Source organism: Callithrix jacchus, chromosome 5 (assembly GCF_049354715.1).
Source record: "Callithrix jacchus isolate 240 chromosome 5, calJac240_pri, whole genome shotgun sequence".
Classification (NCBI taxonomy): Eukaryota; Metazoa; Chordata; class Mammalia; order Primates; family Cebidae; genus Callithrix; species Callithrix jacchus.
This window is the reverse complement of record NC_133506.1, coordinates 27,420,135-27,434,225: the sequence shown is the minus strand read 5'-3', so window position 1 is coordinate 27,434,225 and position 14,091 is coordinate 27,420,135. Positions and strand designations below refer to the sequence as shown.

Sequence of the window (14,091 nt, the reverse complement as noted above, 5' to 3'; positions counted from 1 at the left end):
AGATGCTTTTAACAGTAACTGGCCAACATACTTTTGCTACTTCTGATCATGGAGGAGCTTTGTGTTATTAGAATTCCCCCAAATTTCCAGTTAGGTTTCAATAATTGTGGCATTATATATATATATTTTTTTCTGATAGGTCTGTGGGGTGTACTGAGTTTCAAGTGTGGATCCGCAGTCATATTTATCACTCAGGTGTTCTGTGCACCCCAGTGTGCCCTTGAGCAGTCTGAATAGGCCCGGAAGGCCACTTGGCAACCTTCACAGTGGCCTCTTTCCTTATTTTGTAAGTCACTTTCATTTGGTAAACCCCTAACTTTTCCTGGAGTTTCTTCTTGACATCTGATAACTTGGTGTCAGATGAATATCTTCCTGGAAAACTGCAATGCCTTTAAACTGTTGTAATTATTTCATAGAAACATAGAAATATTGTTTTCTGCTTCCAGAGGTAGTGACATTTATTATTTTTAAATGCACAGAAGAAAAAACTAAAATATAGCTAAAATTTTATAAATACCCTGAAAAGGAATTATTTTCCCAAAATTGCTTTCAGAAATGAAAAAAGAAGATCTGTACAGAACTTAGTGCAAATACTTTAGACCACAAAATTTAGTTCTGACATACCTGAGCCTAATCTGACTTCTTGTGGACCTAAGATGTTTGTGGGTAACAATTAATACTATCTCAAAGGAAAAGATAACCAGAGTGTCTACGACAGATGTTTTCTTATACTCGTCAGTTTCATTTACTTATAAAATCTGTCACATATCATCATGATCCTATTTAATTTCTAGAATCAACCTAGATATAAACTATTCTGTAGGCCAAATTAAAGTGCCTTTTGCCTTCAGAATAGAAGAGTGAATATTGGATAATTCAATTCAAATTATGTTGCATTAAATAATACCTGTAGCACATTTTATTTAGTAATTTTTTTTGTCTTAGAGTCAGTAATGGCAGAGCCAGAGTTTACAGTTCATGTGTATTGCTCTTTAACTGTACTTCGCCACAAACAGGATTCCAGACATTCGGAGACAGTTCTGCATTTCTAATTATTTTCCATCGTGTTGTTGCTTCGTGGATATTAAATGCCCCGGAAATGTTAGCAATGGTCTCTTCTATAATTAAGGTTGGGGGTACATTTTTCAGCTTCTAGCCTAGAACGTCTTTACAATGAGTGAAAACCTGTGAAAGAGAAGCAGGTCAAGTGACATTGACTCCTTTCCTCCCCGAAATCAAGTTATTGGCGTCAGCACGGCAGAACTCATGGTTTCTATTGTTCGTATTGATTCGTCGCTTCTTCAGTCGTTTCATCATTGAAGAAGCCTGTTGAATCTTTTCTCACTCAATTTGACAGCACTTTCTCTAGACCTGAAATAGGCTGAATGACTAATTTTCTTGTCACTTATATTTTTACTGATGTGAGACTTTGAGCGACAGTGTCACAGGGCATTTTCTCACTTGGTGATTTACTGAAGGTGAGGCGCACTAGGAGAATTGGAGAAGATGGAAATGGAAAATGCTGTAATTAAGGATGTGCTCCTTCACAAATCAATCCCAGAGAAGAACTGATTTGAACATTTCTAATCACAGTGTACTCCAAATCCACTGCATGTGTGGAGCGTCTCAGATTCTAGGAGGGAGACCTTCAGCTCCTGACGCCGGAAGGACATGGCAACATGAGAACAGACCATCTCCAAAAGTCTGTAATTTAATAGCCTGAAGAAAATCTTTTTCTCATTTCCATTTGCTCTTATCATTTCCTCAGAATTATTCCTAAACTTGGTTATTTGGGTATTTTCTTCTTTTTGAGCAGAAGTGGACTGTTTCTCTCCAGGAGTATATCATTAGGGCTTGAAAGTTAATCTAATATCTTATACCTCCGTGTGTTTAATTTCCCTTTCCCAAACATCCATTTTATTTGGTTACACTGTTCAGCAAAGTCACCCTCTTTGCCCGTTACCAGGCTGTGACATTTACTTTCGATGATTCATTGATTTGGGGCCTTAAACAGTCTTAGAATTCAAATTCGCATTATATCGAAAGACAGAATCTTTGTGAAAATGATGTACGGCTTTAGGATGTAACTGGCATCCGTTCCTGTCTTGCTCATTTTGGAATTTTACCCATTTGTTTAGTTATTAAATGCCTCCTGAGCCCACCTGTGGAGCATGTGCCCGTGACAGGTCCCAGGGAAGTGCATGGGAGCTGAGGTTCTGCAGGAAACCTGCTGCTCCTCCCTGTGGATGTTTCTCCCTTGGAGTCTGGGAAATGGCTGTCTCCCCCTCCCTCCGTCTCCCCTGACTGCTCTTTCACGTTTGCCCACCCTCCGGTGGGAGTGGGAGTGGTTCCCCAGCATTGCATTCTCCCCTTTTCTCCAAGATCATCTCAAAACCCGTGATTCACAGCTCTTGAGCTCTGGCCCAGGCCTCTCTGCTGACTCCCAGTCAGACTTCCCTGAAGTGATTTCCCAAGAATCCCCTGGGTTCCTCAGACTCTGCATTCAACCCTGCCTTCCTCCTCAGGTCCCTTTCTGTCCCACCCTCCTGGTCACTTACACCTTGATCCCAGGGTTTTGTCCAGACTCCATCTCCATCTCTTACCCACGGTGAGTACCCATGTCCAGCTGGGTCTGCCCCACATGGCACAGCTTCCTCCCCTGCATTGTCTCAGGCACTGATCAGGTTCTGCTGTTAGTCTGTTTTAAAACCTCTGGAGATTCTCAGTTGCCACAGGCTGGTGTTGCTTTTTCCCTTCTGTAACCACTGCTTTGCAGTCTGACAAGACCCACTCCTCATCCCTGTGAATTGCTCCATCCTCCGGCTTCCTAGAGCTCATTGTCCATTTGTCTTTCCAGATCAGCTCTGAATGCTGTGAAGCACAAGACTATGTCTTTTTCATCCTCCAGCTGCTAGAACAGTCCCAGCACACGGTCTGCTGCTCTTCCTGTGTATTCCATGAATAAGTGATTCAGCCACTGTCTGCCTGGAGGGCTTTTGCTCTGCCAGGCCATCTTTCCATTTGTTCTCTCATGTGGCCAGTGAGGATCTTTTTATTAGCAGGCCTTCTTCACAATACATAGTGTGCACTGTATACCACTAGGCATTCTGGGGAGCATTTTTTTTTTTTTTTTGAGACAGGGTCTCTCACTGTATTGCCCAGGCTGGAGTGCAATGGCATGATCAGAGTTCACTGCAGCCTTAATTTCCCAGGCTCAAGAGATCCCCGCATCTCAGCCTCCTGACTCACTGGGACCACAGGCATGTGCCATCACTCCTAGCTAATTTTTTGTTTTTTTTTGTAGAGACAGGGTCTCACTTTGTTGCCTAGCCTAGTCTCAAACTCCCAGCCCCAAGCAGTGTTCCCACCTTAGTCTCCCAGAGTGCTGGGATTAGAGGTGAGCCACTGTACCCAGCCTGGGGGCATTTATTTTATTGAGATATAATTAACAGATCATAGAGTTCACCCTTTTAAAATGTGTAATACAGTGGCTTTTTGTATATTCACTGAGTTGTGCCACCGTCTCCACTTCCAATTCCACATTTTTATCACCCCAAAAAGAAACTGAATACCCATCAATAGTCATGCCACATTCTCCCCTCCGTCCAGCCATAGGCAGCCACTGATTTCCTGTCTGTATTAATTTGCTTATTCTGGACATTTATATAAATTAAGTCACACAATATATATGGGCTTTGGGATCTGACTTCTTTCACTTGTATAGTGTTTGCAAAGTTCATCCGTGTCCCAGCTGGTATCAATACTTCATTCCGTGTTATGGCTGAATAATAGTTTATTGTATGATATATTACATTTTGTTTATCCAGTCATCAGTTTGCAGGCAAGGAGGTTGTTTCTGTTTTCTGACTGTAATTAATAATGTTTCTATGAACGATTTGTTGGCAAGTTTTTATGTGAACATATATTTTCACTTCTCTTGGGTACTGAACTTCTAGGAGTAGAATTGCTAGATCGTATGTTACCTTTCTGAGGAACTGCCAAACTGTTTTCCACAGTGGCTGCACTTTACTTATTTATTTCTCTGGAGATGGGGTTTCGCTCTTGTTGCCCAGGCTGGAGTGCAGTGGCGCTCACTGCAACCTCCACCTCCCAGGTTCAACCGATTCTCCTGCCTCAGCCACCCAAGTAGCTGGGATTACAGGCATGCACCACCATGCCCAGCTAATTTTTTATTTTTAGTAGAGACAGATTTTTCCATGTTGGTCAGGCTGGTCTCAAACTCCTGACCTCAGGTGATCCGCCTGCCTCGGCCTCCCAAAGTGCTGGGATTACAGATATGAGCCACCATGCCCAGCCAGTGGCTGCACTTTATATTCCTACGAGCAAGATATAAGGATTCCAGTTTTTCCACATCTCCTCCTTATCCTCACTGGTTATTGTTGTCACCTGATTGTAGTCATCCTAGTAGATGTGACATCATATCTTATGGTTTCCATTTCCATTTCTCTAATAACTGGTAGTGTTGAGTATCTTTTCATGTTTTTACTGGCCATTTGCGTATCTTCTTTGGATAAACGTCTATGTACATCCTTTGCCCATCTTTAAACTTGGTTGTCTTTGTTGTTGATCTGTGAGAGTTCTTTGTGTATTTGAGATACAAGGTTCTTATCACTAAATGGTTTTCTCTTCTGTGTGTTGCCTCTTCACTTTCTTTGATTACTGTTCAAAACACTACTCAAAAATGAATACATGTTCTTTTATTGTGCATCCTCTATTCCAAAAGCTGCCGGTAGTGGAGAGCAGTAGAAGAAATCAGCTAATTAATTTCCTAGTTTTGTAAAATATTCTTAGCCATTTCTTCTCTGAGCTCATACTCTGCCACTGTAGGGTCATTTTTTTTACTAGGTTTAAAATGCATCCATGCATATATTTTACACATTCAAAACACGGTAGCATTCTCAGTCCATAGTTGTCATTAAGTCATCTCATTTTTATACGTGTCTATGAACCCAGCATCTATCCTGTGGGAGGGTCGTGCCTGCCTTCTTGGGTGTAGTGCCTGATTGTTTGCCTCACGGGAGAGGCCTGCTTCTGCTCCATTTCCTCTTCCCTCCACGCCAGAGTGTGTGTGTCACCCAACGTGGCCCTGTCTCTGCTACGCCACAGTCCTTCATGGTTAAGCTCAAGGCCATTTCAAGGCTGCAAGTAACATTCTTACCTTTTCCACATGTCCAAAAGATATATGTCATCCACTTGTGAAAATATGCGAAGAATAAGTAAGGTATTGAAACATTTGGACAAGCCTATTGACTGAACATCTAGAGGCCAGTCAGCATTGACCTCTTCTGAACTTGAGGACACTCAGGACCCTCCTTAAAGCTGTAGTTCCTTTAAGGGCAATATGGCAACTTAAGTGACATCATGTTTCTTCCTTGTCTCAAGCCATTCGGGCCTCCTGTGCCCAGGCCCAGCCTGTCTTTCAGCAGTACCTCCTGCCACCCTTTTACTACCCCATGGTTCCAGTCTCTTTTCTCCTCCTGAAGCATCCCGCATTCCTTCCCACTCGTGTCATTCTCTGTGCCTGAACTGCTCTTAACACTCCTTACCCATTTCGTCCCTGCTTGGTTAGCTCCTTCCCTCACGTCAGAGACTTCACTGAGCTTGTCCCCCTCCTTCCCTCCTGGTACTGATGTAATGACAATTTGCCATATTTCCTGGACTTGTGTGCAGTCTGCCTCCCTGCTAGAATGCAGGCTTGCTGGCCCCAGGAGTGGCATCTGTCTTGTTCCCCAGTTACATGACCATTACCTAGCACAGAGGGGCACACGTGTATCTCTTAAATGGATGATCACTTGAGTGAGGGTGGATTTGCTTTTTGAAAATGGCACAGCCACTTGAGATCCAATTCTCCGAGAAGACCAGGATAATGTATAGAAGTCATATGCTTAAGCCTGTGATGATATGTAGTATTCTGACCATTCTCTGATCCCACTGGTTTTATCATTCTTAATGCATGGTAATTCTAACATCCGTAATTTTATAGAAATGGATTTTCATTTTTTGGAGCATTATCCCCCTCCCTGACATTTGTGTCCATGTTTGAGTTGAGCTTTTTGAATCCCTTCTGTCAGAGTTCCCCACCACTTTCTGAAAATTTTGAGCTCTGACATTCTGGTCTAGTTCTGGAATGATATCTCAAAAAATAGCACCGTCTTTTTTCTGCTTTCTCTGTGTCTGAGTCAAATGGCCTTCTTTGTAATCATCGTCAACTCTAACACCCAAACATATACCTTTTATGTCAACCTTTGACTTGAAACTCATTCTGCCCTTCCGATGGGTAAGAAAAGATTTAATTTGATTAGTGCTATTCCATTCTGGCCAAATTGCCCATTTTTATTATGAAATATTTATACAGACTAGAAGACACGTGTCATTTACATACACTCTATGCTTTAAAGAACACCAAAACACATCCCTATACTGACACCCACTTGCACCAGCCAATGTATTTCAGATCCTCCCAGGTACCACTCTCTCCACGCCCCAGAGGTAACTCCAGGTTATTGTTTCCTTGCTCTTTATCATTTTCCCACATATGTATGTAGCGTTTAGCAATGTGTTTCACTTAACCTGTTTTTAAAACATACATAGGCCAGGTAAGGTGGCTTAGGCCAACATTTTGGGAGGCTGAGGTGGGAGGATCACTTGAGGCCAGGAGTTTGAGACCAGCCTGAGCAACATAGTGAGAACCCATTACTACTAAATATTTTTTAAAATTAGTCAGGCATGGTGATGCATGTCTATCGTCCCAGCTACTTGGGAGGCTGACGTGGGAGGATCGCTGGAGTCCAGGAGTTCCAGGCCACAGTGAGCTATGATGGTTCCTCTGCACTCCATACTGAGTGACAGACACAGTGAGACCCTATCTAAAAATAAATAAATAGATAAATAAAATGTATAGAAATAAAATTGCACTCAGTGTGTTCTTCAGTTTTGGTTGAGCATTGTTTTCAGTTTTATCCTTCTTAATACACATGCCTATAGTTTATTTATTTTCACTGCTATATAATATCCCATTGTGCGACTGCATTTATCCATGAATGTTAAAACTGGATTCCTTTTTGCTGTTGTCTGTAACATATTATAAACATTCTGAACCAAGCAAATATGTACCAGAACTCACATACCGAGGGGCGGAATTGCTGGCCCATGGAGTGTGCATCTGCTCTCTCCTGGATAAGGTCAGATTGCTCTCCCAAGAAGCCAGGCCCATTACCTCCCAGCAGCAGGTTCTCGGGGCTCCTGTGCCTCATGTCCTGTCTGACATTTGGCATTATTACATGTTCTTGTTTGGCCAGCCTGGTATATATAACATGGTATTTTGTTGTGATTCTTATAATCCCTGGGCATTAATGATACTGAGCAACTTAATGGCCAATCATGGCTTATCTCCTGGTTGCCCATGTTTCTAATAGGTTATTTGACTTTTTCTTATGGATTTGTTAGGCATTCGTTTTATATTCTGGCACCTACCCCTTGCCAGCTCTCAGATGCGGATGCTTCCTCCCACATTGTGCCTGGTAGTTCTGCCTTCTTTACAGTATTGTGGTAAACAGGAGCTCTTACTTTGAATGTGTACCAGTCTTCTCCCTGTGCTTCATGCTTCGGGTCCTTAAGAGATCTTTCTATACCCCAAGGTCATAAAGAGTTTGCCCCACACATTCTTCTAAAAGTTTTTATCACGCAGTTTTTCAAGTCTGAAGAATTTTACATCAAATCGAACTCTCTAAGCTCTCCTTACAAGTTACCATTGCCTAGAATATATCTAGCTGTCTCATAGCTTACAGCAGTGGACACAAATTTCAGGCATTCATTTATCCACTCAGCAAATATTACATGGGGTGCTTTTAAGCTCGGTGATATGGGTGACATAAGAGAATAAATTTCTGTTGACATAAATTTGATAAGCCTGACTCATATGGTGTCCTCAAGGAGTTTATTGAACTTAGACGATGGTCCAAAAAACGTGTCTGTATCCCAGTTCCTGGAACCTGTGAATGTTAACTATTTGATTCAAGGCTGTGTAGAGATGTAAGTAAGTTAAGGATCTTGAAATGAGGAGATTATCCTGGGTTATCCAGGAGGGCAGTAAATCCAGTGAGGAGTGTCCTTTAAGAGAGACACATAGAGTAGGAAGAGGCCATGTAGCCATGGAGGCAGAGAGCAGAGTCACGCAGCGCCAGGTACGCAGACAGCCACCTGGAACTGGAAGAAGTATAAATAAAATCTCTCCTGTAGCCTCTGCTGTCATCTTGATTTTAGACCTGTGGTCTCCCAAAACTAGTGAGAGAATACATTTCTGTTGTTTTGACCCACCCGGTTTGTGGTCATTTACAGCAGCCACAGAAAACTAACATAAGAAGGCTTAAGATAGTCATACATGGCAGCTAGTTAGCCAGAGGTTTTCAACCTTTTCCATACCCCAGTGTTCTCAAGGGATGGAACAATGGCAGCAGAACCCGGGGATGCCAGCACTTTTGAGAGGGATGTGTGGATGGCTGAAGCATCCCAGGCAGTTCTGAAACATGACATTCCCTTCTCTGCATGTCACTGCCATGAAAATTAGAGTCTGCAGGGTCATGACAGTGGCTAGCTCTGGGCTTGCTTGTGCCAGTGATAACAGGCTGTCTGAGTTCAGAAGAAAACTGAGGTGGGTACGTAAACTTAGAGCACACGCCCCGATGTCAAGAAGCCGACTGTGTCTGGAGCCACTTTGCTAGTCTGGACGTCATATCCACTCCTAGGAAATTTAGAGAAGGTTCAGGCAAGAAGGATTTCAAGGGTTGACGGAATATAATCTGCAACATAGCCTCTTTCAAACAGTTCTCTTTATTTCTTTGATAAACAAAGCTTGAAAGTGCTAAACCACAGTCAGATAAACAGCCCAAATAAGTAAAAAGAAATCAAGATGGAATCATGGTTGTTTTGCTGTGTTTTATGAAGTCAGCATGGTCTGGGTATAGACATAGCTTACATATACGCACTCAGTTTTACTTTGCAGGTTGATTATTATAGTCCATGTATATTAAAGTCAGTTGATTTGCCCTCATTTGGAGTTTACTTTCCAACCCCACACAAGATCTTGAACTTAACACCATTGATTCCAGAATACTTGATATTAGATGGAAGCCGTAAAGGTAAACGTTAGAGGACCTGGGCTCTAGTCTTAATGCCATTACTGCATCACTGTGATTCAAGAAAACTGCTTGGACTCTCTGAGCTCCCATTTCCTGATCAGTGAAGTGGAGACCATAGGACTTCCCCGCTCATGCGGGTGTAGGAAGGGAGTTTGCTTGCCACAGGGCCCGACTAGCTTACCTATTACATTCTTTCTGCAACAGAACCCTAGGCCCACATGATAGAGGTGGGGAGCAGTCAATCCAGATTTATCGTGCTTTTCTTTTTGTGCTGGAACCCAGGTAGATGCTTCCTATGTAGGATTCTACTTAATCCTCCCAGCTGTCCCGAGAATAGGCGTTGGTGTCCCCATTTTACAGGTAAGACAACTGAGGCTGGGAGTCAGAGCAGCCTGCCTCCGCAGTCTCATGTGTAAAATGGGGACACCAACATCTGGCAGGGAAAGAGCCCCTGGGATTCAAACCTGCCTTTCTTACGCCAAATACAAGCTCCTTCCTGGCTGTCATGCTGCTGCTGTCGTTTCTAAAAATTAAATAATAATGAGAGTTAAGTTGGGGGACAGGTTCAGATTCTCAGACTTACTGCTCTGCAGATTCAGCAGGTGTGTCTTGAGAGTCTTGATGAGTTCTTTTGGAAATGTTCGATAAATGTAACTAGTAAAGACTAAAGCCTCTTTAGTAAAGTAGGGGAATATTATTAATTTTTCATTTTTTATTTTAGAGACAGAATCTTGCTATGTTGCCAGGCTAGACTCAAACTCCTAGGCTCAAGCGATCCTCCCACCCCAGCCTCCTGAGTCGCTGGGACTACAGGCCTGGCTCTTAATCAAAATTCTTGATAAAAATTCTTATGTGAAAATATGGACAGAGTGAGTGGCTAAAGAAGCTCAGAAATATCCAGAAGCCAAGATGGGTTTCTGGTTAGTAATTTGAATGTTCCCTGAATTGAGTAATCAAGGGGAAAATTGCTCTTTAAAAAAGTACTTTGCCGCGTATGACTTTTAATGAGATAGTAATTCGGAACAGAATAAAAAGTTGTACATTTGTCAGTAGACTTTTTAAGAGAACAGAAGGGCCATGGTTAGTATTGAAACAGGGATCAGATTTGTGACCTGGTGCCTCTTTCAGTGAAAGGTCTTTGACTGTCCACAGATAGGCATTATTTCAGCATTCACTTCACATTTTAACATGTCTTACAATGTGAAAAGCTTACAAGCATTTTGATGTCTAAACTATAAATGCCCTTGGTTATAAAAGCAACCAGCATTGAAACCTTAAGGATGTTAGGTAAGAAATTGTCAGATGATACTGCTCCAAATTGCCCTTGCTAGCAGTTCTACTAATTTAAATTCAGTTAAGATCCCAGGATTATGTTTTTTATGGCTACTAAAAGAAATGATTTTTGGCACCCGTAAGCTTCTTGACTGTTCCTAAATGCTGCCAGAGCTAGGGAGATATTTGTTTTCTCTGTGTCAGGGTGTTTACATGCCCTGGCTTGGACCATGAGTGAAAATGTATTTGACGATCTCCTGGTCTCACCCCAGTCCCTAATGGATGTTTGTCTAAATGACAGCACTCAGTTTAGCACTGTTAACACTCCAGTTAGTGGGCGGGAGAGTGTGGGCTGTGTGTGACAGTTGGGGGCATGCATGGCAGGGTCAGGAACCTTCTATGAAGGAAACACTTCCTCCTCTAGGATCCAGTTCTGGAAGCACCTTTGTATTTTCCCTGTCCCCCATACTGCCCTAATGTAGGAGTCGGACCATGAATATTCATTGAATCAGAGAATCTCACATTATTCCTCTAAATACAGTGGAGGACTTTCTCTAAGGAGCGCACATCTCTCAGCCTTGACAAGGACAAGCTTATGACAACTGGATAGTGCCATCCAGGATCAGGATGGTGGGCTGCCGTCTGGGGTCACTTCGTATGGTATTATGCAAAATGTCCCTTTGTAGGTTTGGTCATGAGCTTCATTAACATAGCAAGCCTCTTTTCAGATATGTGGCTTCTGTAGGGTAGTTAGCAAAATGCACACGCATTTCTTTTTTGTTCACCATTGTCCCAAGCACTGTATGTGGATGTGTTGGACGCAGTGGGGCCTTTCAGGAAACAGCAGGACGATGCTAGGCAGAGCATGACAGGTCTTTAGAGGGACGTGCCTGCTCTAACCCAGGCCCACGAGCAGACGACCGCCTGAAAGGGGGAGCCATGAATTGAGCGTTGACAGCGGGCCACGGCGGTCCGAAGGCTCAGGTGGTTGTCAGCCATAAGTTTAGCTCAGCTCTTTGAGTAATTTGTCACGCCTCGCTCAGCCCCTGCTGGGCCAGCACGTGCCAGCTTAGTGTCAGAGTGCCTGTTCGCCAGACGGCCACTCAGGCCTAACATCCTGCTGTTCCCCGGACCAGCGGCTTGCTGGGGCCATGCATGGAGGGCCTAGCCGTGGCGACAGCCAAGTGCTGTGCAGAATAAGTGTGTTCATAATGAGACGTGAATGGCATTAGTGGGTCCCTCTAGAATTGGGCCTGAGCAGGCGCCTCTCGCTGAGGAAGTTTGGCAGCCTGTTCATTAAGGCGAGTCACCAGGAGTTCAGCCCACAGTCGAGAAGCCAGTTCAGGCTCATGCTGCCCAGGCCTTGGGCGATTGTGCCCATCTATATAAAAGATCATATATCATTAGAGGGGCCACTTTGGAAATCTTCAAACACAGTTTCTTTGCCTGAGGTTGCATAGAACAAGCTGAAGGAGAAATTCTGGCAGCACACTGTCCGGTGGTGCTTTCCATGGTGACAGGCATGTCCTGTATCTGTGCAATCCAGTGTAGAACCCCTAGCCACGTTCGGCATTGAGTGCTTAAAATACAGCAAATGAGGCAAAGCAACTGAATTTTAGCTTTTGATTTTAATTAATTCAAATTTAAAATGAGATAGCCACGTGTGGCTTGTGGCTACTGTGTGGGATAGCACAGCCCTAGGATGGCTCTGGTCTCCTCATGGTATGAAAATATAGCTCCAAATATGACTGAAGGAGTAGGGAGAGGAAGAGGCTGCATTTAGAGATCAGGCTCTGATCCGAAAAGTATTTGCCCATTTAAAAACACTTGCCATATTGGAAGCTGATTGGAAGGGCATGATTGTCACCAACCTCTATTTTTAAAGAGGCCATTTTGAAAAGATAGTTTTAAAATGTAGTGAGAAATGCTAGTTACTTTTCCTGTTCTAGAGTTGCAAATAATAAACTGATGGTGATCCACGTTCCCTGTGTTCCTGGAGAATTAGCATGATTTTCAAAATGACTGAAACATGTCTTTTAACTTTTGCATTGATAACGAGGAAGGGGAAAATGAGCCATCATGCGGACTTCCCCAAGTGTTAATTCATAACGTCGTACGTGCAGCGCCTCCATCCATTGTCGGATTGTTCTGACGTTATCCTGGTATTGGAAGTGCATGATTCACGTTCTGAGGAAACAGAAGCCACACACAAAAGGGGAAGATTTGCTTTCTGCCCTGTGAAAGCCTGCCACACGCAGGGGTCCTATTAAGACAGCTGGAAAGTTGCTTCAGCGTGTTATGCTTGTAGGTTTTATTGGTGACTGGGTTTTGATTACACATTTGAATGCTGTGTGTTCCAAACTGCAGTTTTAATTAAAAGGCAGTAGTCTTTTTTTTTTTAAATTGCACTGTGCCCTCTTGCTAGATTCTCTCACATAGTAGTTCTTATTTTCCGGTGTTAACAGCTTGTCTTGGTTAGAGGCTCTGATGCCCCCTCAGAGTATATCTTCCTAGCCTTCTTTCTTCCCAGTAACTTACATCTTATTTTTAAGAAGTGTCTGCACTCTCATATCACAGAATTGCTTGAAGTATCAACTCACGTCAGTAGGCTAAGAATGTTTTATCCATTGCAATAGATCCTTCACTGTCAGTGGAAAGAGATGTTATTGCAACAGTGTCTCCTGTTTTTGTTTAACTCAACCCTAGCGATCTTATGATGTGATTCTCAGCTATTGGCTTACATGTTTTTTACTGATACTAGTACTGAATGCAGTTAGAGTCTAAGAGAAACTTAGGTCTCAAAACCAGAATTTTATTATTAATTGCAGCTAATATTTACTTTTCTGCAAGATGATAAAGAACCTGCAAGATACTTTTTTTACACAGAAAAGTAAAAATTGCACAACGGTATAAAAGTGAATTCTGTCACTGCTCTGCATTGCCACTTTGCCCGCGCACCTGTTTCCTTAACCGGTTACCACAGCTATGAAGAGCGAGCTCTGTATCTCGAAGCAATAATTCAGAACCACCGCGAAGTAATGACATTCGAGGATTTCGCAGCCCAAGTCTTTTCTCCCTCTCCCAGCTACTCCCTCAGCGGAACGGGTGAGTGTCTACATTATTCTTCTCTCACACGCTTAAGATGCATTCGAGCAGCAGATGTACACCTGTTTTTCACAGATAAATGCTTGCAAATTTAAGAAGAGCATTCTCCCTCTGAATCAACTAATGAATATCAAAAGGAATGATGACATTCATTTTAATTTGTTTTGTATTCGAGCTGTTCACTCAGTTCCTTTCTTCAGCTATCCTGTTAACCTTCAAATCTAGCAAGGTTAATGAACTTTTTCTCAGTAATGTGCTCCGGTTCATTCAGGAGTGTGGGTTTCTTGCTGAGCTGGGAATATGTTGTTTAAAAGCGATGCCTGAATCAGTGCTTACTTATCAAAAAAAGAGTTCCTCACAGTGGAAGCCGTTGCTACTAATGCTAAATGGGGATTATGCTGCCGAGATATGAGGGTCAGGGATTAATGCAGGAGACATGGAAGGACAGTGTCCTGGGGTCCATCATTACAGCAGTGCAGTGTGCATGTGTCTCTCTGGAGTGGTCTGTGTCATGTGGACAAGCCGCCGACTGGAGCAGCACCTGCTGTAAAACCCG

The 14,091-nt window shown here is 43.0% G+C and overlaps 1 protein-coding gene across 27 annotated transcripts in view; it reads left to right on the top strand.

Moving 5' to 3' along the window:
• Nucleotides 1-14,091, top strand: part of RALGAPA2 (Ral GTPase activating protein catalytic subunit alpha 2) — a 346,879-nt gene that overhangs the window by 310,823 nt on the left and 21,965 nt on the right. For all 27 annotated transcript variants that reach the window (XR_013535138.1, XR_013535137.1, XM_078371500.1 and 24 more), the window contains one exon: nt 13,414-13,535. Coding sequence is in view for 25 of the 27 variants with exons in the window: in XM_078371500.1 (XP_078227626.1) it covers nt 13,414-13,535 (122 nt within the window). In the remaining 2 variants the exon portion in view is untranslated. The remainder of the gene's footprint in view (nt 1-13,413; nt 13,536-14,091) is intronic.